The sequence below is a fragment of the Cervus canadensis genome, chromosome 3 (genome assembly GCF_019320065.1).
Source record: "Cervus canadensis isolate Bull #8, Minnesota chromosome 3, ASM1932006v1, whole genome shotgun sequence".
Classification (NCBI taxonomy): domain Eukaryota; kingdom Metazoa; phylum Chordata; class Mammalia; order Artiodactyla; family Cervidae; genus Cervus; species Cervus canadensis.
In genome coordinates, this window is record NC_057388.1 from 51,457,054 (window position 1) to 51,481,438 (window position 24,385).

General features: G+C 34.9%; 1 protein-coding gene across 2 annotated transcripts in view; it reads left to right on the forward strand.

Moving 5' to 3' along the window:
- The first annotated feature begins 975 nt into the window (after window positions 1-975).
- Window positions 976-24,385, forward strand: part of PPP1R3A (protein phosphatase 1 regulatory subunit 3A) — a 38,971-nt gene continuing 15,561 nt past the window's right edge. The window contains exons 1-2 of one of the 2 annotated variants that reach the window (XM_043463149.1): window positions 1,017-1,435; window positions 1,714-1,796. In XM_043463149.1, coding sequence (XP_043319084.1) covers window positions 1,325-1,435; window positions 1,714-1,796 — 194 coding nt within the window. In that variant the 5' untranslated portion in view covers window positions 1,017-1,324. Of the gene's footprint in view, window positions 1,797-24,385 lie in introns of both variants that reach the window. The other variant, XM_043463148.1, reaches the window with a different exon arrangement.

Below are 24,385 nucleotides of genomic sequence, written 5' to 3' on the forward strand. Positions count from 1 at the left end.
AGGTTTATCTACAAAATAGATTTTACATTAATACAAAAATATGAGAGTCTAAACAGGCTGCTCACACTCTAAAATTCATATAGAATCCCAACATGTCATGGTATTAACTTCTGCTTTGTGAGCATAAATGGTATTTTGCCTAACATTTTATTCTACATAAATATTTTATTCCTGGACCAGGTTTATCATTGCCTACTTATATTTCAAGTCATTAACATATTACTTGTTTATATTTTTCCATGACTTAATTAAAAGAAACTTGCTAATGTTTAAAATAACAGATTTGACTAATTATTTGTCTTATACCTTGACTTACACTATTTCTTCCATCTGGAAAATCTACCTCATTCTAACCCTACATGTCTATGTCCTACCTACCCTTCATGATTTCTTTCAAATGATACCTTCTCCATCTAAATCTTGTTTCTTTCCTCAGAACTCCCAGCATCTTATTTAACCATTTAGAGTTCACATTATATATAAGTCCACAATCAATGGTGGCTATCATTATTATTAAACACTGGATCTTTCCAGTTCTATAAATGTTCTTATTCTCTCCTGCCTTCCTTTGCCTTCTTCAGTGGATGGATCGAACTCAAACTACATATTTAGTATTGTGATAATATTTTTATTCTCTTTTAAAATAAATGGTTCAATTTTTAATTTTTAATATCAACAGGTTAAAGTAATATTTTTATTCTAAAGTTTCAGATTTTCAAACACAGCAGAAAATGATTTAAGATGTCTCTTTAGAACTCATAAACACACGCAATTTTAAAAATTAAGAGTTAAATCTGAAACATGCTGCTGAGAGTTAATGTGGATGCTATCATATTAAAGGCCTTTGGAGGCAAGCAAGCATAGTTTACACGCCATCGGACCTATTTATAGAGCTGACTCCTTTTTGCAATGTCAACTGTAACCTTATACTTATTTTAAGCCTCAGTGTCTCAAATATCAGCCTCTACTAGTTGTACAGTTCTCCCTTATTTGATATCAGAGAGCCCAATGGAGCCTTCTGAAGAACCTAGTCAGATTAGCAAAGATAACTTTTTAGAAGTTCCTAGTTTATCTGATTCTCTTTCTGAAGATGAAGAAGTTAAAGCTACCTTCAGACCTGGCTTCTCCCCGCAACCTAGCAGACGAGGTTCTGATTCATCTGAAGACATTTACCTGGACTCTCCACCATCAGGTGCAAGAAGAGTTTCATTTGCTGACACCTTTGGATTCAATCTTGTGTCTGTTAAAGAGTTTGATTCCTGGGAATTACCGAGTGGTTCAAATGATTTTGACTTAAGGAAGGACGTTTTCCACACAGAAGAATATGTTTTATCTCCACAATTTGTCTTGCCTTCTTCAAAAGAAGAGCTTATGCAACAACTTCAAGTACAGAAAGCGATACTGGAATCAACCGAGTATCCTCCTGGATCTACAAGTATGAAGGGCATTATTCGAGTTTTGAATATTTCTTTTGAGAAGTTAGTATATGTGAGAATGTCCTTAGATGACTGGCAGACATATTATGATATATTAGCAGAATATATTCCAAATTCATGTGATGGTGAAACTGACCAGTTCTCCTTTAAGATAACATTGGTTCCTCCTTATCAAAAAGATGGCAGTAAAGTTGAGTTTTGTATACGTTATGAAACTTCTGTTGGTACATTTTGGTCAAATAATAATGGCACAAATTATGTATTGGTTTGTCAAAAGAAAGAACAAGAGCCGGAGCCTGAAAAACTACAGGAAGACGTTCCTAATAGACAAATAAAAGGCTGCTTAAAGGTAAAATCAAGGTGAGGATATATCTTACATCATTACTTTTCATAATTTTAAAGTTTTTAAAAGTCATTCTTTATTTCACTACTAAGAAATAGCCATGCTGTTTAAAAATATAGTCTTGTTATGTATAAAGCAATGGTGTTAGGCTTTAACAAGGTCAGTGATATTTGAATAATAGCACTGTGTCATCTCTCCTCCAGATGTAAGGAAAATATGGGTATAATGTAACTGAGAGCAGGGGGAGTGAAATATGTATATTTCCTACCTAATGAGCTATAAATTGCTAAAATTTAAACCATGGAATCTAGATTCTTAACATGTAAAACTGTTTATTTTGCCATTTAAAGTATATTTATGTTTAGTGTTTTAAATTTTTTTGCTGTACTTAAAAACATTTCTGATGAGCATAAAACTGTGTTTCAATATGTACCTAGTGCTCAGAAATTCATAGACTTCCCCTCAAACTTTTCAATGACATTTAGTTGTATAGGGATGTCTGGAGTGATACATATTTAGTTACATTTTAAGAGCTATGATGACTTTAGTGATAAGCTAAGATAAAGTAGTATATGAGTGGTATATGAATTATCTATAAAAATTATAATTATAACCAAATGTAACATTATAGAACACAAAGTAGTATAATTTAGTAAAAGTAAATGGAGCAGAATAAAAAAAATGACCCAAGTAGAAATAAGGATATTAGCTTTATAGATTAGAGATTTGGGATATGACCCTTCATTAGTAACCTTGCTCTCTTGTTAATGTAAAAAAATAAAATAAAAATAAATGGGTATTCAGTTCTGTCTGTTGTAGAGTTGGTTCATTTCTATGACAGTAGGTGAGTAGATAAAACATCCAGGAGGAGATGGATGTCTCCTGCTCCTCAGAGTCCCAAAGGAAAATCACATTGCTGTACCAGCCACAGGCAAAAGCTTGATTATTTTCTGGATGGTCCATCCTAACTGTCATTAGACCCAAAGATTCTAGTAACTGCACCAGAAATAGTGTAATATGACGAAAAGGGAACTGTATTAGGAATCAAGACATCCAGATTCTAAGTGGACTTAAATAAAAACATAAAGAATTACATTGGAAAATTTTTAATCTCTCATGCTTTAATGCCTTGATCTATTATGTGATAATAAATAATAACCACTAAATGTGCTATTCTAATGCATTAATGAACTAAATATAATGTAAGTGAAGCAATTCAATCATATAAAATATTTCTGTTTTCATTATCCTTTAAAGTAATTTAAAGATTGGTTTACCCGACTTTGTGAGTTATGCTGTCTTTCTTAGTCCAAATAAACTTTCTTAGGTTTTAACTGATGCTATTGAGAAATAATAAAATCATAATCTGTGTGCTAAAATAATTTATGTTTATTAGATTACTCAGCAAAGTTTTAGCTATGTAGACAAAATATGTTCAACACGACTTAATAAACTAATTTGTCATAAACATACACATATTAAATACTTTACAAATAAGATCATCATCAGTGAATAATGTACAGGCTGCAACTTGGTCTATATATTAGAGAAAAGCAAAATTTAAAAAAGGCAAAGCCGTATTGTCAAAGATCTCATAAAAGAAGGAGTATTTAACTCTGGATTTTTCTGCAAGTTAGAAACACAGTTTAAAATTATAAGCATTACAAGCTGAACTATGGTAAAGATAGCGGATTCCTTTGATAGACCAAACTTGACTTGAAAATAAGAACAAAAATGGATAACTGCTAGACCTAATCTACCCCAGTCTTGATATTATTGAAACTTCTCCTAGTCTAAGATAAGTATAACTGGATATATATCCATACCCACATTTATATTCAGAACAGTAATTGTTAGGTTCATAGCGGACACCATTCAAGTTTTAATGTTGCTTTGGGGAAAAACTTGAGAAGAACTAAACCACAAAATGGTCTAAAGGCCTGTAAAGTTTCCTAATGAGTTATAAAAATGGAAAAAATCTCTCTCCTTCAAAACCACAAATACATTTTCTGCACTTCTATAACTTAAAAATGACCAACATAATTCAAACCACATTTTGAAAAAAAAAATGCATTTGCCTCTGGAGAAGGCCTTTTGTGCTAAGTTTCAGTCCAACATGAATTTTTACATCTGATTTATATACCACTCAAAATGGAGTGTATAAAGGAAATCCTGACAGATCCTTAGAACAGCATGTGCCATAATAGAATATTTATACAGCTTTTCCATGATATAATTTATATGCAATGGGGTTTCAAATATTCCTAAAACTCACACAAGAGAGCATTATCAAATTTCTAAATGAATATTGCAGTTGGATTTCATTGTGAAGAATTTGGTTAGGGAAAAATAGCACATCTTATTAGTGTTCCTTTACAAAATATGTACTCAGCTAAAGCAAAAATTCACTAACACTGATTTGATCAAAAAAGTTACAGCTTCTAAAATATCTTCCTTCCTTCAAAAGTTACAGAATTTTGTAGTTTAATTTAGAGGTCACTTCTTTGAGAAGATAAATGCAGAAGAGAAATATATGTGAATTTTTACTTCATATATACAGGTAGATTAATAATAGTATGTAATATAAGTCAGAGTTAGACTAAAAATAAGTCTGTCTTAACGTAGAGAGTAGCAACTAACGTGAATTCCTCTTGATTTCAAAGTTAATTTGCTATCAGGGTCTCAGAGATTGTATCTTCTAAAAGCATCAAGAATCCCTTCTAACAGGTACAGAATGAACTGTGGGAATACATTTAGTGTGGTAGGATTTCTGTTATGTTAGTCACCCTAGGCATGATGTTTTCTCTACGGAAGATTTTTTCAGGTCAGAGTTTGCAAGCCTCCACATTGATGTGGTTGTCTGATTTTTTATTTTTGGTTTTTCTTTGTTCTTATTAATCTATCCCCTTTGGATACAAAGAAATATCTAGTTGGGGGGTGGAGAGAATTTGTAACTCATAGGCATGTGACCGAGAGTGACCCAGAGGTATTTAATTGCACTGAAAGGCATGCATCATGAGATACTTGATAAGTGTCACCACAGATGTAGTACTGGAGTATGTGTTAGCAAACAAACTAAGCAGACTGCTGATCTATGTCCCATGGAGATTATTTCAAAATAAGTGACCAAAAGAATTAAATAACATTGACAGAAGTAATATTAGATATATTAGATAAATAAACTAAAAATAACACGCAGAAGCAATATACCTTCAAAGTTAAAATTTGGGTTTCAGAGATAAACATATCTGGGTTTGAGTCTAAGCTGCACCGCATGCTGGCTGTGTGACCTTCTGCAAGTTAAACTCATACTCCTTCTGTTAATTGTGAATAACAATGGTACAATCTCATAGAGATTGTTAGAGATTTCCATAAAATAATACATATAAAGTTTTGGCCTAGTGTATGGCACATAGTAAGTTATCAGAAAATAATAACTCCTGTAAAAAGCCAAGGCTAACTCTAGCTTTAGGTGGATCTGAAAAACCCCAGAGAGGCCCAAATTGTCCAAAAGTTTCTCTTTTCTTTCTTTTCAGAGTTTCTGAAATTTCTGTTTTGGAGAGCAATTTTCTTTGTTTTTTTCAGGATTTTAATCAACAAGGGAAACCCACTGAATTGTCAGTTTTCTTGAGATGTGTGTTACCTGATATCTGGAACATCTTAAAGTTGGAAAAGATCTTAATGACTATTAAAATTTTCATGTTTAATAAATTAAAAAATTGAGGACTAGATCAAAAGGGTTAAAAAAGGCTTGATTGTGGTATTGAACAGACACACATATTTATCCCAGTTAATATTCACTTAATAACTATGTGGCTACGGACATATTATTTTACTTCTCAAAGACGCTATTTATTTATATGTAAAATAGGGGCAATGGTCCTTGTCCAGTCTTGCGATGATTAAGTTAACATAAAATGAGATTATATTTTTAAAGCTTCTAGTAAAGTGTTGGGCACATATATAGCCATCAAAACTCAAATATAATTGCCATCATTATTATCAAATTGTGTTCAGCTCATTTCTTGGTTCTTGGACTTGTGTTATTTCTTCTGACATCATAGTCTTCTTGTTAGGGTTTCAAAATTCATTCCATAAGTGTTTATTAAGGGCCTGTGTGTCAGGTACTGTGTTGTTAGGTACAAGGTTGGAAACATGACTCAGTGAAGACCAGAGGCCCCAAGGAAACAGTCCTCACACGGGCTGAGAGCAGGGGGGTGAGGGGAGAGAACATTAAAGCCAAGCTCAGATTCTTTTTTTTTTTTCAAGCTCAGATTCTTCAGGTAAAACAAGGGAAGCCACAGATGAAAAATAAGAACCACTTACATGACATTTTGAGTTTTCTCAAATCTGTGATCAATAACTGATCTTGAGTACTGGCCAGGGGACTGACCTTTTCAGCATATCCTTTTCCCTACCAACAGCTGCTAAATGTTCCCAACTGTTGGGTACACAGACTGACTTCATATGGTCTTGTATTTTATTAAGTGAAACCAATTTATTATTTTAAGTAATGAAATGGCATGATATAGGTGTTGGATGGTATTTATAACTTGGCCAGGTGAATGCAAATAAATTCCTGAAAGATTTCAATGCCAAAGGAAAAAAAAAAGATCACTCTTCAGTTTCTGTACATGAGGAATAATAGAAACAGGCACATTCAAGAATGGGAATGAGAGAGAGGCTTTCTAAAGTATGACTTGAAGATTACAGAGAGTTTATCTTTCAGGGTGGTAAATTGTTTAAAATGAGGCCAAGAAAAACATTGGAAAATGGTGCCTAATATATGCTCACATTGCATGCTCCAGTCAGAGCTATAGCATTGTGAGACTTCCTTAATTTACACTTACAGTATAATCTGGAGCCCTGGAAATAGTCCAAAGAAGTGTAAATAGCCCCATGAAGCCTTTAGGACTTAATATATTCCATAACTAACCTGTTTTGAGTCCTGACTAATTGTGGAAGCCTGGTCTGTTTAAGGGAGGGACCTCTGGCAAGGCCACATGGAAACATAAAACACAGCTGCAGAGGGCCCGTCAAGAGGACTGTTTGGAAACTGCCAGCTGGTTGACAACAAGGAGCCAACTAGCTTAGAGTTTCCTTGGAGATCTACCAGGGCTTTGTGGCTTCCTGGTCTTTTGGGAAATCCAGACTCCTATAAGCCTTGACTTTCCCTAGAGTAGTTTTGAACCTTTTCTGAGAGAAGAGGGTCTCATCACTCAAGAGTTTCTCTCCAACCCTAGCTGAAGGGAATCACTATAGATGCCAGGCCTCAAATGGATCCTCTGAGATCTCTAGGAGCCTAACTTCCCACCTGAAGCCCATCTGCAGCCTGTAAAAATGGAGCGGGGGCCAAGAACACAGGGCCAATAAAACTCCAGGCAAAAGATGATTGTGAAGTGGGACACAGATTTTTTACCTTCTTCCAGTTCTGCTGACTGTGACTCCTGTCTTTGTTCCAAGGTTTCACCTCAACAGGCCAACAGGAATAGTGTAAGGGCAGTTACCCCAAGGGCAGACACCTGAAGTGGGCCTGATTGCCCACTACATTGTCAGACTTAAAAGATCATACAGATATAGGTGTATGTGTGTTTATATGTGTATGCACACATTTACACAATACAGACACACAAAACTCCTCTTCTTAAATGCAGACACCTCTAGGATGGAAGGGACTATACCTACCTTATAGCAAATTAAAGTCAACTGCACAAATGGGCTTTGAGTTTGGATTATGACAATAGAAATGGATAATTTTAGAGCAGAGAGCACTATGGGGTACAGGCAGATTTGAGTACAGAGTTGTGGTAAGAGCTCCACAGAAGCAGGCGGACCCAGGGGGTCTAGAGTATGTGTGTGTATTTGGGAGGGAAGGAGGATTCCAAAAACAATAAGGCATACTGGAAGCAGTGTAAGCAGTAAAGTAGGGCATATTTGGGCTTTCATTCTTACTAATTAGTAGCTGTATGAACTTGGATAAATTATACTTTGTATCCATTTTATTCAGATATAAAATAGGGATATAATTTCTACTTGGCAGAGTTGCTATGAAAAATTCATTAGCTAACATATATAAACATCTATCCCAGTTGCTGACACTTTGTAGATACCCAAAATGATATTGGTGATAAATTCCTTATTTTAAAATCTTATATATGGCTAGCCCTATGACCAAAATTAATGGGGAAATGTTTTTTCCCCCTCAATATCATTCCTGCTACCTAGACCCAGGTTAGTACAAATCCATAGTTTTGTAGCTCAGTTGGTAAAGAATCTGCCTGCAGTGCAGGAGACTCAGGTTCAATCCCTGGGTGGGAAAGTTCCCCTGGAGAAGGAAATGGCTACCCACTCCAGTAATCTTGCCAGGAGAACCTCATTGACAGAGGAGCCTGGTGGGCTACAGTTCATGGGGTCACAAAGAGTCAGGCATGACAGAGTAACTAACACACACACACAGTTTTAGAATTATGGGTTTTTCAATAAGTTTTGGGGCACTAACTAGGGAAACTAATATTTTATAGCATTGCTACTATGGGGGGAAAATGATTCTCAAATTCCAGAAACTTCTGGGCTACAAAAAATTTTTGGAACATCAACCAGAAACTAGGTATTTTTTTAATGAACTACAACATGTTTTTTCCTTAAGGTAGTTCTTCTTAAGATGGTTCTTTTTGACTAAAAACTGAGTTGGCTATACACAGTTTCATCTTATCATCTCTGAATATATACATGAATAGAGAGTGAAATTTAATTTGATATAATTTTTTCCTCTAAGAAGATATATTATACACCTTTGAATTTTAACCATTCCTTTGCTTTTAAAGCATTTTCTGTACCCCACCACTGTATAAAAAGAAAAGGGTCCTCAGGACATAACTCTCAAATCTTTTCAGGTTTTTATTCTGCTTCTTTAATAACTTTTCTTGGGTAACTGGCATGGTAGTATTATTATCTATTATATAAATAATACTGAAATTTCCTGTTAGTATGGTGGTGAGTATCCCCACCTGTCACGCTGGAGACCAGGGTTCGATTCCACAGTGGGAAGGCACTGGAAACCTTTTGGACTTCCCTGGTGGCTCAGACACTTAAGAGCCTGCCTGCAATTGGGAGACTCAATTTCAATCCCTGGGTTGGGAAGATCTCGTGAAGAAGGACATGGCAACCCACTCCAGTATTCTTCCCTGGAGAATTCCATGAATAGAGGGATCTGGAGGGCTATGGTTCATGGGGTCACAAAGAGTCGGACACGACTGAACAACTAACACTTTCACTCTCATATAAATAATAACTGGTTCTGAAACCTTAATCAGACCATCCTCCTGTTTAAAGATTTTATGACAAATAGAAATAAATTGGCACATTGTACTGTTACACAGCACTGTTTAGTAATAGAGACCAACTGTTCATTAAAAAAACCTGTCTTAAGAAATTTCACTGTTCCCTCCCCTTACAGTTACTCTGAAAACTGTCTGTCTGTGTTGCATAGCAGTGCTATTCAAGTTACAACTAGAAATGCAATTCAAACATCGTAAGACAATGATTTGTCCTGTGTGCAGCTGTGGATTTGGATTTCATTCACCCCTTTTGAAATTTGCGAAGTAAAAAAGATCAAAATATCCCCAAGCTTTAAGTCTACAAAGCATGCCAAACTGTAGATGCTTTTACTAATTATGTGAAACAGATTTTATAACCCATTTAACACTGATGGTACTCTGCTTATTTTACAGAATTAAAGCATGATACAAAGCTAACCTATTGATAATGAAGTTATAAGAAAAACCCCAAACTGATTTTCACTTTTAAAAATTATGATAGACGTCTTCACACAATTACAAATTACATAGAACTGCTTGGGTAACTTTCAGATTCATAAGCCATATAGGAAATAAAACAGTATTTTTGCTTTTTAATAAGATCTCCTCTGGGTGATTAATCTTAAAATAATATATTGTTACTACTTAAATATCTTGAGTATTTTACCAATAGAAAAATCTCACCAGATTTTAAAATTACATTCAGGCACAAGCAGAAAAAAAAATATGATCCTCAGATATAATCTTGAGTACGTATATAAGACTATTGTGTTTTAGTATAAATGAAATTATAATCATTTTTCCCAATGCTAATACAACACTTGATCTGAACAGTCTTCCTTGAATTGTATTGTAGGAGAGGCCATCTAATTCTATCCTTTGTTTTCAGGTAAAATTATTCTGAAAACTACCCAAGCATAATGCTTATAATATTCTCTTCTTAAACATCTCCCGGAGAGATTGTATTCTTTAGTAAAGTATTCTATCAGGAAATTCTATATCTTTCATGTAGTCATTCCTGTTGTTCTATGTCTTTAATCTTGTCATTTTTAATGCTGATTCTCAATTGAAATTGAAATTGAAATTCTCAATTCAAATAAATGTTGGAATTCCTATCCTTATACTTAAAGTTAGAATTACACTGTTTATGTGACTGATTTCTATTTGCTATGTCAAATAAGCTCAATAAATTTAGATCTCCCCTCGAGTTCCTAATTATTAAACTAATAAGCTAGTTTGTAGTGTTTCAATGCAAAAGTCAGAGAAGAAAAAGATCATCACTAAGCAGTGAATGATTGGACTATTATAAGGACTGTGAACCTCCAGAACCACGGTTATCAGGGGAAGCTGAATGGATTAGTAGGATAGCTAAGAAGCACTCTCAATCCTACCCTCTTTACCTTTGAGTCCTGATTATTGAACTCTTGTTGAAGTCAGAGAAGGAAATAGACTTCATTTTACTAAATTACAAAATTAAAAGTACTTCAGAAGATCATTCCATTTATTCCTCAATCCTGCATATAAAGTTAGCTGTATTAGATTTGTTGAAGCTCTCTTAGACAAATAGTGAATAATTTTGAATAATCATTACTATTTTCTAGAAATCTAATTTTTAATACAATTTCATTCAAAATATAATTTTATGAGTACATTGAAAAGAAAGTTTGAATAGATTTATAAAAATCAAATGTAATACTGATCAACTGAAATTTAAGCTATCTTAAATATCAATGATAAAATTTAAATGATTAAGTTTAAGTATCATTTTGTAGAAAGGTAAATACTGTGTCTACAAACAGAAGTCATTTGAATATATGTTAAAATTATTGATTTTGTGTCTGTATGTGTGTACAGTTTTCCCCCATATATGATTTTTAATTGAAGGGTAACTGCTCTACAGTGTTGTGTTGGTTTCTGCCATACATCACCATGAGTCAGCTATAGGTGTACATATGTCCCCTCTGCCTTGAACTTCGCTCTCACCTCCCATCACATTCCACCCCCCTAGTTGTCACAGAGCTCCAGTTTGAGTTCCCTGAGGTATACAGCAAATTCCCACTGGTGATCTACTTTACATATGGTAGTGTATATGTTTCCACGCTACTCTCTCCAAGAGTGTGTTACAATTTTAACTAAAAGGTATTGTTTGAAGGAATTAATATGTACAGAGTATTGGTATAGTCAATCTAGTCGATAATGTATTTGTTAAGTTAAACATGTGTGTGCGAAGTCGTTTCAGTCATGTCAGACTTTTTGTGATCCTATGGACTGTAACCCCTCAGGTTCCTCTGTCCCTAGGATTCTCCAGGCAAGAATACTGGAGTCGGTTGTCATGCCTTCCTCCAGGGAATCTTCCCAACCCAAGGATCGAACCTGCATCTCTTACGTCTCCTGCATTGGCAGGAGGATTCTTTACCACTAGCACCACCTGGGTTTCAAAAATTCTAAACAAGTCAATATATACATAAAATGAATGAATAAAATGATCACTTCAGCATGAAATTCTTGAGCTTCCTTCATATTTGTCTTCAATATCTGTGCTGAACTTCTAACATGGAGAAAGAATAATTTTGCCCACCTGCGTTCAAGTCATCCTTGATGCATTGCTTTTTTGGTGGAAAGTACACATATATGTACACATGAGCTTTTCACTTTTCACAAAGATAGTAATTTTCCAGTATTTTATACTGTTTGTATTAGTAATAATACCTCATTCAAAGCTAACTTTGGCAAACCAAGTTAAGTTTGAGATTATGCCAGTTATACAAACATTCAAGGCATTTATTTACAAGTATCATAAAACTCATGTAGTTCAGGGCTACTCCTATGGCGATTTATTCATGCTAGGCGACTTGCTTTTGCCCTTTCGTGGCTTTGACAAGCTTCCTTAAAACTACCTGCATTTCTGGCAATATTTTCCCATAGAGTAGCTACTCCCATGATGCAAAATAAAACAACTCCTTAAATAAAAGGGTTGATGTTTGCCATGTTTGCATCTGAGGCAATTTATAGGCAAAGAAATTAACATTCAGTGAAACTTTACTGTTTATCAATATTTGTATTTTAAGGAAGAGGACTTCTGTCATATACCCCTTTCTATATGTTTAGTCAGTGTTGTCAAGACTACCTTACAACAGTGGGCTCTCCCTGCACTTTCACAAGTTTCAGAAACGTTTATGTGTGTACCATCTTCCCAACTGGACTGCAAGGTCCTTGAGGTCAGTGATGATATATTAGTTTAAGCATTACTCCCCACTGTGACTAACAAAGGATTTCATGTGGAAAAGCTCTAAGAAAAATATTGATTAAACCTGATAACCATAAAGTCTGGTAAAATTCTAAAGTATTCATTCTGAATAATGAAGGAATAATTAAGGAATGAATTATGCTTATTATAACATTAATGATAAGTGGTTTTATTGGTTTCACAATCTTTAAAACTCAGGGGCCTTCTGGTCATCTCCATCTGGATAGCCAGGTGGCAAATTAATTCCCTTATGTCCAAAATCAAAGTTACCTTTCTCCTTCAATCCTAATCCCTCTTCTTTCATTCTATATTTTGTTTAAAATCATAGACATCATTCTAGTCATGCAAATAAGAATTGTCAACATAAGAAGTGGTGAAGTGATTTCTCTTTTGCCAACTCCTATTAATTCTGCACTCATATTCTATCCCATTGCCACATAAGTAATGATTGTGCATTTGATTAAAAATAAACATTATTTTTAAAATAAAGAATAAAGTATACAAAAACCATATTTACATATTATAAAAACAACAGATAAGAGGGAAATTTATCTCTGAATATTTGAATATTTGTTGCCTAAATTGACTCAAAATTGAATTTAGAATTGAACATATCACCTATATTAACATCTTGTAGTCAGTCTAAATTTACTTTCAGGTACCAGGATATCAAAGAAAGATCAAATTGAAAAATAAGTTAATATAGTCTACTATAGGAACTAAAGGATCATTCAGTCTTCCCTTCTTTCTTGTCTTCTAAAGAGCTGACTCATTTTCTTTGGGACCCTTTGGACTGTAGTCTGCCTGGAGCCTCAGTCCACGGGATTCTCCAGGCAAGAACGCTGAAGTGGGTTGCCATGCCCTCCTCTAAGGGATCTTCCTGACACAGGGATCAAACCTGTCTCCTGTGCCCCCTGCAATGCAGGCAGATTCTTTACCCGCAGAGTCATCGGGGAAGCCCACTGAGTCACTACAGTGTTACTATTCTGTAATGTCAAGTAATCTTAATATCCCAAAGAAATATCCATTGGTCAGCTTTTGGCTTCCTTCATACCATAGGGTTGCAAAAACTCAGACATGACTGAAGCAACTTAAGTCACAGACACACATGCCACAATCCAGACCAGTGGGAAAATAGAAAAATCCAACTGGTTGAGTAACAAAAGACCAAAAACAGATACTGTATGTCCACTGATCAGAACTGAGTCATTCATTCTTTCTTTTTGCCAGGACCATGGCCAATACTGATTATTCATGTTAGTTCTACCGCTGCTGCTTGCTGCACTCACTGATTCTGACAACTGTGGATTCCGATCTGGCTGTTGTTCTGTCTCCTTTTCTTTACCTGAATGACTTTCTTTGACTGGGCCTTTTGCCTCTACCAGATTCCTCCTGTGTACCTAAACCTAAACACCTAAACCATGTCCTCCCTGTCCTGAGACTGCAGATTCTTCGTCTTTGTTTATATGAAACCACAAAAACAAAAGCAATTAAAGAGGAATAATGCAGTGTATGTAAATGGTTAACCTTAAAACCTACCTAAAGGTAGAATAATGAATCTGCTACATTCTGTTGAGTACTTTAAAAAATTACTTTATATATTTTACACTTAAAGAAAACTTATAGGAATAATATGAAGATTTCCCATTTTCTTGTAAATTATATAATAGTCCAGTTGCATTGATTCTGTAGACAAAAGGATTTATCATTGAAAACCATAAGCAATGGTAACTTTCTGATGTGTAGCTAATTACTGATTTTAGCACAATATAAAGTATATTTAAAATTTTTTGTGAAAATAACAAGCTCAGATGGAAATAGTAGTTAACACTATATTATAATGCTTTTAATTTTTAATTATAGTATTTTTCTCTTTAAGATATAAGAATTAGCAAACATATTTTTAGGAAATTAGCATAAATAATTACATATTTTATATGGCAAAATAATAATAAACCCCATGTATAATAATATATTAATGATCTCTGACATCACTATCCTCAACTGTCATCTCATAGTTTTCCTAAGAGTTTTACTATAATTTTCCTAACATCCTAAAGAGCTTTACTGTATTAAACCTGACGTTTCCATCCGAAGTATAAATGTATTATTGAAGTAGGTAATGCATGGTATTTGTAAGTAGTTATATTTCATTTTCTCATAAGAAGTGTTTTAATGAAATGCTGAAAATTAAAGTTTTATTATTTACATTTGTTGTCCAATTAACTTTCAGTATGCAAGTGTGGATGGGTTCCTACTGAAAATGACATTTGTGAGACTGAATTGAACAATGCTGGGGGAATAGCTTAGCTATTGATTGAGCAGTCTGGAGGGGTATTCTTTCTCAGTACAACAGAATATACTTGTCTGTGACTAATTGTAACCTCTGAGGAAATTAATTTTTCAAAAACCCTCAAAATTATGTTGGTGTGATTATAAGAGTCTTTTTTTTTTTCTGTGTTATTTTTCAATTTCTGGAGAATCTCTTGACCACTTATGGTAATTTTGGACCAGTTTGCTTTCATTCTTTCAGTTTTTATCTGAGCATCTATAACATTTATTACAACTTGTCTACAAAACCAAGTGGGACTCTCATCTTATTCATGGACTGTAGCCCATCAACAGCTTTAAATTTATGATATTTTACTACTTTAACATGTTCGCTTGTTCTTTTACTCAGAAATATCTAATTATATAAACTTAAGGAATGCATGCTTTAAATGTCTCTCTTATTATTTCTTAAGTGATATAAAATTATCTCCCACTAGATCACTTTTATACATTGTAATCAATAAGGCCCGCTCCATTTACATAAGAAGAAATTTAGGCAACAAGGGATTTGTTTGATCAAGTTCAGGAAATACATAAGATGAAAAGTTGTTTTGTGATTTAAGTTGTTTTGTGATTAAGGTCTCTAATTCCCTGTGCTCCAATAAGCCAATTAATCACAAAGAAATTATGGAGCCCTTGTTTTCTTCTAGTTAGCTTCTATTTTCAAGCATTAATTTGGTTAACAGATAATATTTATGAACATGAGAAGTTAGCTATCAACACCGCATGTGCCGAATGGAATGACACAGACAGAGGAGATCACAGGAGATACGAACATAAGCATTAGAGAAATGATACACTGCTGGCTGCACTGATTAGAAACAGTATGACAGAGGAATTGAACTTGATCTTGAATGGTAAGACGTGGGTAGGTAGAGAAGAGTTAGGAGACTGTTTACAGAGAGTAAAAAATACTTGTGGACACAGCAGCAAATAGATAAGTAGGTGGTTTTGTTAGTCAATTTGACTGTCTGGAATGGAAAGAATTGTGAGTCAAACTTGAAGAACAAGGTTGAGAAAGAATTGCACAGTCTTGTTAAGACCAACGATTTTGAATTTAGTTCCTAATGTCAGGGACAAAGTATTATTTTAGCTATATCAATTCGGAAAGCGCATGCAGAATAAATCAGAGAAAAGTGGAGAGAAAAGCATGAACTAGGTCACTGTCCATAAGAAGGGACATAGATTTTCTACATTCATAACTGTTTATTACTGTTTTATATGTATGGAATGTTTAAAACATAGGTTTTATCCTTTCTCATTTTTAATATCAATAATTGAATTATGCTATATATCATCTTTAATGTAAATAAACATGTACATATTTTGCTACTAATTATTAGACATTTCTACACTATTTCATGCCTGATTTATTTTACTATTCTGGTGACACTTAGGGGAAAATTACTGCTATAGGTGAAATTTACCACTATAATTGTTTTTTCACCCAAATTCTTCCTTCAAAATCTAACATTTATGTTTTAATTTCATGAAAAAGGTTAGTCCAGGTATTTCAGTCTTTATCCTCTTGGATGGATACGTGGAAATTACACCAACATGGTTTTTCTATAATATCAAGATTGAGAGGGTATTGATCTTGGTTCAGATGAAAAAAAATGATCAAAGTATTACTAGCAAAGTTCTAACTTTGCTTTTCAGCTTGTATATTAAAAGGGAGTAAAAAAAAGATTAGTAACTAGAATAAATGATCTTCATACATTCGACAAATATTTATTGAATACCTACTATGTGCCAGGTACTGTTCTGAGTACTAGAGATACATCAATGGAAAAAAAATGACAATCCCTGTCCTCATGTAGCTTACATTCTAATGGAAGGAAAACTAATAGGTAATAAACATAAATATTAATAATCTTGAAAGACGATATATGCAATTGAGAATATAAAGAGCAGAGCAGAACAAGAAGAATAAGAAATAAAGACTACTTCATTGAGAAGATGATAAGCGATCAGATAAGCCTAACGTATTCCTGTTGTCAGCCTCAGACCGCACAACTGGTTAATGGGCAGTTCTCTAGTCGCCACAACAGAGGCCAACTCAGATGAGAGAGGAGAGGACAGACTTGACCAGGAAGCCTTCTCCCACTAGTACGATGACTCAGGGTGCTAGAGCAGTTGACCGGGGAAGACAGTGCTCTTCAAGAATTTGTCTTCCACATTTCAGTGACCGGCGTTTTGAATGTTGTTACTGAATTCACTGATTTAGTTTCTTCAGCACTTCTCCACGTACCCCTTGTGAATTGGCAAGGTGTCCTATATCTAACTGTCTATATCTGTTATCATAATATTACTCTGGATTAGGGTGTTGATTTCTGGCATGAATAAATCTGGGGGGAGAGAGCTCCATGCTGAACAAAGCAGCCACTGCAAATATTCTAAGGAAGTTCAAGATCTCCCCTTTTGTTTGCATTAGGTTTTCATGCTCCTCAGGTCCCCGATACAGTCTTGGGCTTGTTTCCCACAGGATCCGTCACTACTCACAAGGTCTCTGAGAGAAGGAGGGAGTACAGCATAGGTACAGATGAAAACACATCATTGGCAGTTTATCTTTGGCATCAACTCTTTTAGGGTCCCTTTCTGCTTTCTCTGGCTGTCCAAATCTCTGTATCCTATCTTTTAGATCCATCTTTGCTACTGAAGGACTGAGTTGCAATTTTGTCTTGGTGAAGGTGCAGTTGTATTATTGTACCTAACATGATTTTATTTTCAAAATGTTCCAATTATCCTAACAATTGACTGTGTTGTGCTGTATTTAATCACTCAGTCATGTCCAACTCTTTGCAACCCCAGGGACTGTAGCCCGCCAGGCTTCTCTAGGCAAGAATACTGGAGTGGGTTGCCATGCCCTCCTCCAGGGGATCTTCCCAACCTAGGGATCGAACCCCAGGTCTTCCACATTGCAGGCAGATTTTTTACCTCCTGAGTTACCAGGGAAGCCCAAGAATACTGGAGTGGGTAGGCTATCCCTTCTCCACAGAAACTTCCTGACCCAGGAATTGAACCAGGGTCTCCTGCATTGCAGGTGGATTCTTTACCAGCTGAGCTACCAGGGAAGCCCCAACAATAGATTATGAGTATTGTAATATTGAATAAGTTTATGTAAATTTATATCTGTGAGAAGAAAATATTCTTCATAAAATCAATGCCATATACATATAAATTAAGCAAACCATTTTACATTTATGATTTGGAAAGACAGTAAATGTAATCTTTCAGGTTACTTCACTTTTGTAGCAAATAAGGGAAAAAGAAGACCTGAATGTATACAGTTTTGATCTTTCATATAAAACATTATTTTACATATTAAAAACTCCAAACACATTAAACTATCAGTATTGTCCACAGATATATTTAAGTCATTACATTGCATATTCTGTTTTTTTTTCATAACTGTCACCTCATCACTACCATTTTCATCTCAAGACTAATTGTCTCTTTTATGGGATCTAACCAACTAGTGTCCTTGGCAATGCAGTTTATTGTCCTTGCATTTACAATAATTGTTGGGGCAATTTGCCACATAGTGCAATTGGAAGACATTTTACCATCCCAGGTTTAAGTCTTAATAAACACCATCAATTTTATAATCAACAATATAGTTGTTAGGGTAGAGAAGATTAATGTCTCTTACCCTAAATAGCATCTAGATTCCCTTTCTAAAAAAAAATCAGTAAATTTAAATTCATTGATGTATGAATTGGTAATCCCCGTGATGAATATAAATTAATTGTTTTATAGACCTAACAGGAGCAGAAGTAAAATCTCTATAAAATTTACATTAATGCTAGCCTGCGTGGTTATATATATCCTCTCCTCCTCCCACCCCAAAGAAAATCTTCAGTTCAGTTCAGTTGCTCAGTCGTGTCCGACTCTTTGTGACCCCATGGGCTGCAGCATGCCAGGTCTCCCTGTCCATCTTAATAGCAGAGTATTTTTACTGAAGTATATATTTTCTCACTATCCATACTTTGATATAGTAAAAACCAGTGTAGAACAGTAGTGTAAAGCAGTGTTTCTTAAGCTTGGGTGCACATCGGAAGGGGAAAACTAAGGCACTCCCACCCAGATCCTCCTATAAGACCACAATTTCATTGGTTGGGGTTGGGTTGCAGTCACAGATTTTTAAAAAGCTCCTCAGCTGATTCTGACTTGCAACGAGTTGTGAATAGTATAAACAAAAGGTGAAACACAGGTATTTTGAGTTGTAACTTTTAAAAATTTTTTGAAAATCACTTAGTCTCAATATCCACCAAAAGAGTAACACTATTAAACAAAGAAAAAATTAGCAAATAAAATAATTCTGTTGCAAATATGGCATGGGGGAATTTTTAAGCATTAACAGCAACATTAAGGACTGTGGGAATTAAGATACCAAAGGTTAAGATTTACAAATAGGGCGTTTATTAAAGAAATTTTGTCCTATCATTCGTGAGGACTTGGGAAAGAGAAAAAAGACTCATTAAATAGCATGGTAAAGTTAATTTCCATTTAGAATGAAATAAGCTTTCAGAAAGTATTTACTTTTTGAAAAGTGTATATTTTACAATTTGGAAAAATCAAACTTTTAAATATGGTATGTAATTAAAGGATATGATCTTTCAGTCTGATCTCTTTGCAAGCCCATGCACATGCACAGTTGCTATTGTCTTCCCTGGGTTTGAGTTATGGATCTTATTACAGTTGACCCTGTATGGATCCTCTATGAACCCTGTTATGGATCTTAATACAATGACGATATCAGGGGTGCTGACCCTCTTTGTAGTTGAAAATCTGAGTATAACTTATAGTTGGCCCTACATACACTCAGTTCCTCTGTATCCATAGTTCTGCATCATCAGAGTTAACTAACTGCAGTTCAGGCAGTACTATAGTATTTACTATTGAAAAAAATGTTGGCATATAAATGAACTCATGCAGTTCAAACCTGTGTTGTTCAATGGTTAACTGTATTTTCTTCTATAGGATTCCATACTTCCCCAATCCTGAAAGGTACGGCTGTGATTTTAAATGGCCAGTTTTAATTTATCATTCTTCAGACAGTAAGCTCTGTGAAGGCAGAGTTGATTCAATCTGTTTGTGCTAGTGGTTTAATTTCTAGCATGATCTAGCATGATGCCTAGCACAAGTTAACTATTTGTTGAATGAATAAACATTAAATTTTGTCCAACATTATTCTAACTTAGCCTGGTTTCCAATCTAAGTTATAATAATGTAGAAGGACAGAATTCTTTTAAAGCCACTCGATAGCTGTATTCTTCAGAATGTTAAGTGTAAAGTCTTGTGCCATCATGTTAAAAGTGTGGCAGAGATCCCCATCTTTGGCAGCATAACTGCATCCCTGCAGGATTTAGCTCTTTGTCTGACACCTTCATCAATCCCAGCCTGTGTCCCAACTTCTTCAGTCAACTCTTCCTTGTCTTTTAGTTCATATTGGCTCTCATCTTGTCCTTCCCAAACATCATACTGCTCTTCTAATTACAGACTTATCTCAGTGAGCCCTTCACACTTCATCTTCTCAGGACTCCCTGGTAATGTATATCACTTTACTTAATCAGGGATCCAAAAGCTTTCAACTGGGAGAGCCATCTTGACACAGATGAGCTCCTCCTGCCTACTCCATCTCCTCCAGTGAAAGGCACCAGAGGAATAATACAGTGTTTGTACTCTAAGCTTCTTAAATCAGTTGGATTTCTTTTCTTGAATCTGTAGGTTTGTTTGCTTCATCTCTGAATCTGCTTACATCTACTCCAGTCTAGAAATTAGCTAGGACCAATAACTGGTGTATGTTTTCTAGCATCACAGTATTGAAATTAACATGAACAAGAATATGAGATGTAGATAATTGCATGTGATAACTACATTTATAAAGATTATTTATTTTAAAAATGATATCACTTCCTATTTAAAGAATTTTAATCGAATAGATTCTATGTAGCGTATCGGCAAGTTAGCAAAGATCTTAAAGCTAATTTAAAAATTCTACTGCTTGGACATTATCCAAGTTAAGCACTCTGCACTCCAAAGGACATAGTCAGGACAGTGAAGACAGGAGAAAACACTTATAAATCATGTATCTAATAAGTGTCTTACTCAAAAGAACTCTTACAGATCAATACTAAAAAGACAGTCTAATCTGAAAATTAGCGAAGGATTTAAATAGGTATTTATCTGGAGAAGATATATTAATGATCAATAAGCTGCAGTTTATGGCATAGCAAAAGAGTTGAACACAACTTAGCAATTGAACAACAACAACAAAGAGCAGGAAAAAGAACTCAATATAATTAGCTACTATGAAGTAAGTGAAGTGAAAGTCACTCAGTCGTGTCCTGCTCTTTGCAACCCTATGGATTGTAGTCCATGGAATTCTCCAGGCCAGAATACTGGAGTGGGTAGCCTTTCCCTTCTCCAGGGAATCTTCCCAACCCAGGGATCAAACCCAGGTCTCCCACATTGTAGGTGGATTCTTTACCAGCTGAGCAACAGGGGAAACCCAGTTACTATGAAAATGCAAATCAAAACCACAATGAGATGCCACTTTACACCCACTATAATGACAACAATCAATAAGAGAGATAATAGTAAGTGTTGGTGAGAATGTGGAGAAACTGAAATTATAGGATTATCATAAACCCAGCCATTTCACTTCTAGGTATCTAACCAGGGGAAATGAAGACACATGTCCGTCCAAACACTACGTAAATATTCACAGAAGCACTGTCTACAAGAGCCAAAAGGTGGAAACAACTCAAATACCCATCAACTGGTGAATGCATAAATAAAGTCAGTGTATGTATACAATGGAATACTATTCACCAATAAAAATGAAGTGTTGATACATCCTGTAACACTGATGAACCTCAAAAACATTTTCCTCCATAAAACAGGGAAGATGCCAAAAACACATACTGCATGATTCTCTTTAGTATGAAAAGTACAGAACAGGCAAATATATTAAGACAGAAATAAGATTAGTGGTTGCCTAGGACTAGGGAAGAGTGATTCTAACAGTCACATCCTTTTGGGGGGTTCTGGAAATGTTCTAAAATTAGATTAGGGTAGTAACTGCACAATTCTGTAAATTGAACAGATCTGAATTAAACATTCAAAATGGGTGGATTTTGTGGTATGTAAATTTTATTTCAATAAAGCTGTTACCTTAAAAATTATATTACTAATTTTGTGTAGAGATAGAAATATTTTATGATAAACAGATCTTGATTTCTGAGCTGCACTGCAGAATTTAGGGTTTATAAGTTTAGAAATAAGGGTCTATTTCTCCTAAAATTTAGTGGAGAAATAATAGTAAAAGCTTGTTTTGTTTTTTAGATAAGTCTAGAATAAAATGGAGAAGGAAATGGCAACCCACTCCAGTGTTCTTGCCTGGAGAATACCAGGGACGGGGGAGTCTGGTGGGCTTCTGTCTATGGGGTCACACAGAGTCGGACGCGACTGAAGCGACTTAGCAGCAGCAGCAGCAGAATAAAATGAGAAGAAAATGAATATAGGTTAGCATATAAAGTCCCAGAAGAAAAACTGTATTTCCCATACATGGTATGTGTATAAGCTTTAAAAGATACTTGAATACCTTTCCATGACTTCTATAGCTAATTCTGTTGTGGGAATAAGGAATATAAGTTTAATTCCCTTCTTCATAGTATGTTAATTCAAGAACTGAACAGCTTTCACTCTATAACATTTTTCTTATTGTTTCAACAGGGAATGCAGACATTAATTTTGTCTTTTTGCAAAGTGTAAAGTGTTGATGTAATAATAATAGCTAATACTTACTGATTGCTTGCTGTATGCCAGACACTGAGCAGTTCAAATCCATTTCCTCACTCATGTGTTACACTGGCACAAACACTTACTCGGCTTACTTAATTGCACTCTTCTTTCTTGTGTCCTCTTTCATGGCCTTTCTCTGCTCTCTTTTTCTTTTTTCTGCTCCACTACTCTTTCCCCACCCACCTTTAGAGCAAATTATTCAACTGTTGGCTACACTATTTGTTTCAGAGTTTTACTTTTTAAAAGCAAGTGTTTTGTTCACATTGTTCTGCCTTTGGCCAAAGACCAATTTGATATTACAGAAAAATATCAAATCAGATTTTGTGTTGAATTTTGAAATGTTCACCTGGTTTGTTTATATAAACCTGCCTTAAATCAAAGAAATGTGGGCTGAAGCGGAGGAGGTCTTTGAAAGTGAAGTGGTAGATTCCACAGGAGAGTAGAATCTTTTGTGAAAAAATCTGCAACAGAGGACAAAAGAAAGAAAATACTAGTTCACAAAAGGTGTGGGTGAAGGACTGGCAAAGCAAACCTATAACAGAAGATGTGGACATTTGTGAGTATGCCTCAGTGCATTGCATTAATAATTTGCGTATTAAGAAGTCACGAGTCTTCATATTAATGAATCCCTAACTAGTCTCTGACACAATAGACTGAGCGTCCCTGGAGGAGTCATTATGGCCCATCATGTCAATGATCCGCATATTAATGACTCCCTTACAGGCTCATCAACAGGTAGCCTCATAGGCTTCCATTGAGTTCTTTTTCATTTGCTTTTTAAATGTACCTTCTCCTCCCTTCCTTTTGTAATAAATACTATTGTGAATAATTGACAAAAAGGTGCATTAAGATGATTTTAATGTGATCTAAGTTCACAAAAGCATTACATTTAGAAATAATACGTTAAGACTTTCTGAGTCTGCCTATAAAACTTTTCAAAAGCAGTTACATACAAATCCAGTTTGATAATAGCATTATTATTTGGATTTTAACACAAACCATCCAATCTAATTTATCATATTTCTCTTTTCACTGATATATCAATTTATGCTATGATTAGCATAAGTAGAATAGCTAGTTTAAAAATGTTTGTGAAACTGAATTTCTTGAAAATGGAAATGAATTTCAATGGATTTCATACTATAAAGATTACTAAACACTTACTAAAACCATAAAACTAAAAAGCAGAAACTGCTAAGATATAGAATTTAAAAATATAAATGAATTTTAAACTAAGAGAAAAAGCAAGACAATAAATAAATGGTCCTAGGATTTAAAAAAAATAATTTCATAACTTTTAAATTTAACATTTAGTTAAAAGCAATCATGGGAAGGCAGTACTTTAATATTTCTAACGTGATTTGGCTTGCCCTGGCTTTTGTTGGTCCTAATTATTATATTATTATATATGAAATGCCGGGCCGGATGAAGCACAAGCTGGAATCAAGACTGCCAGGAGAAATATCAATAACCTCAGATAGGCAGATGACACCACCCTTATGGCAGAAAGTGAAGAAGAACTAAAGAGCCTCTTGATGAAAGTGAAAGAGGAGAGTGAAAAAGTTGGCTTAAAGCTCAAGATTCAGAAAACTAAAATCATGCCATTCGGTCCCATCACTTCACAGCAAACAGATGGAGAAACAATGGAAACAGTGACAGAAACAATGGAAACAGTGACAGAACAATGGAAACGGTGACACCAAAATCACCGCAGATGGTGATTGCAGCCATGAAATTAAAAGACACTTGCTCCTTGGAAGAAAAGCTATGACCAACCTAGACAGTATATTAAAAAGCAGAGACATTTATTTGCTGACAAAAGTCTGTCTAGTTAAAGCTATGGTTTTTCCAGTGGTCATGTATGGATGCGAGAGTTGGACCATAAATAAAGCTGAATGCTGAA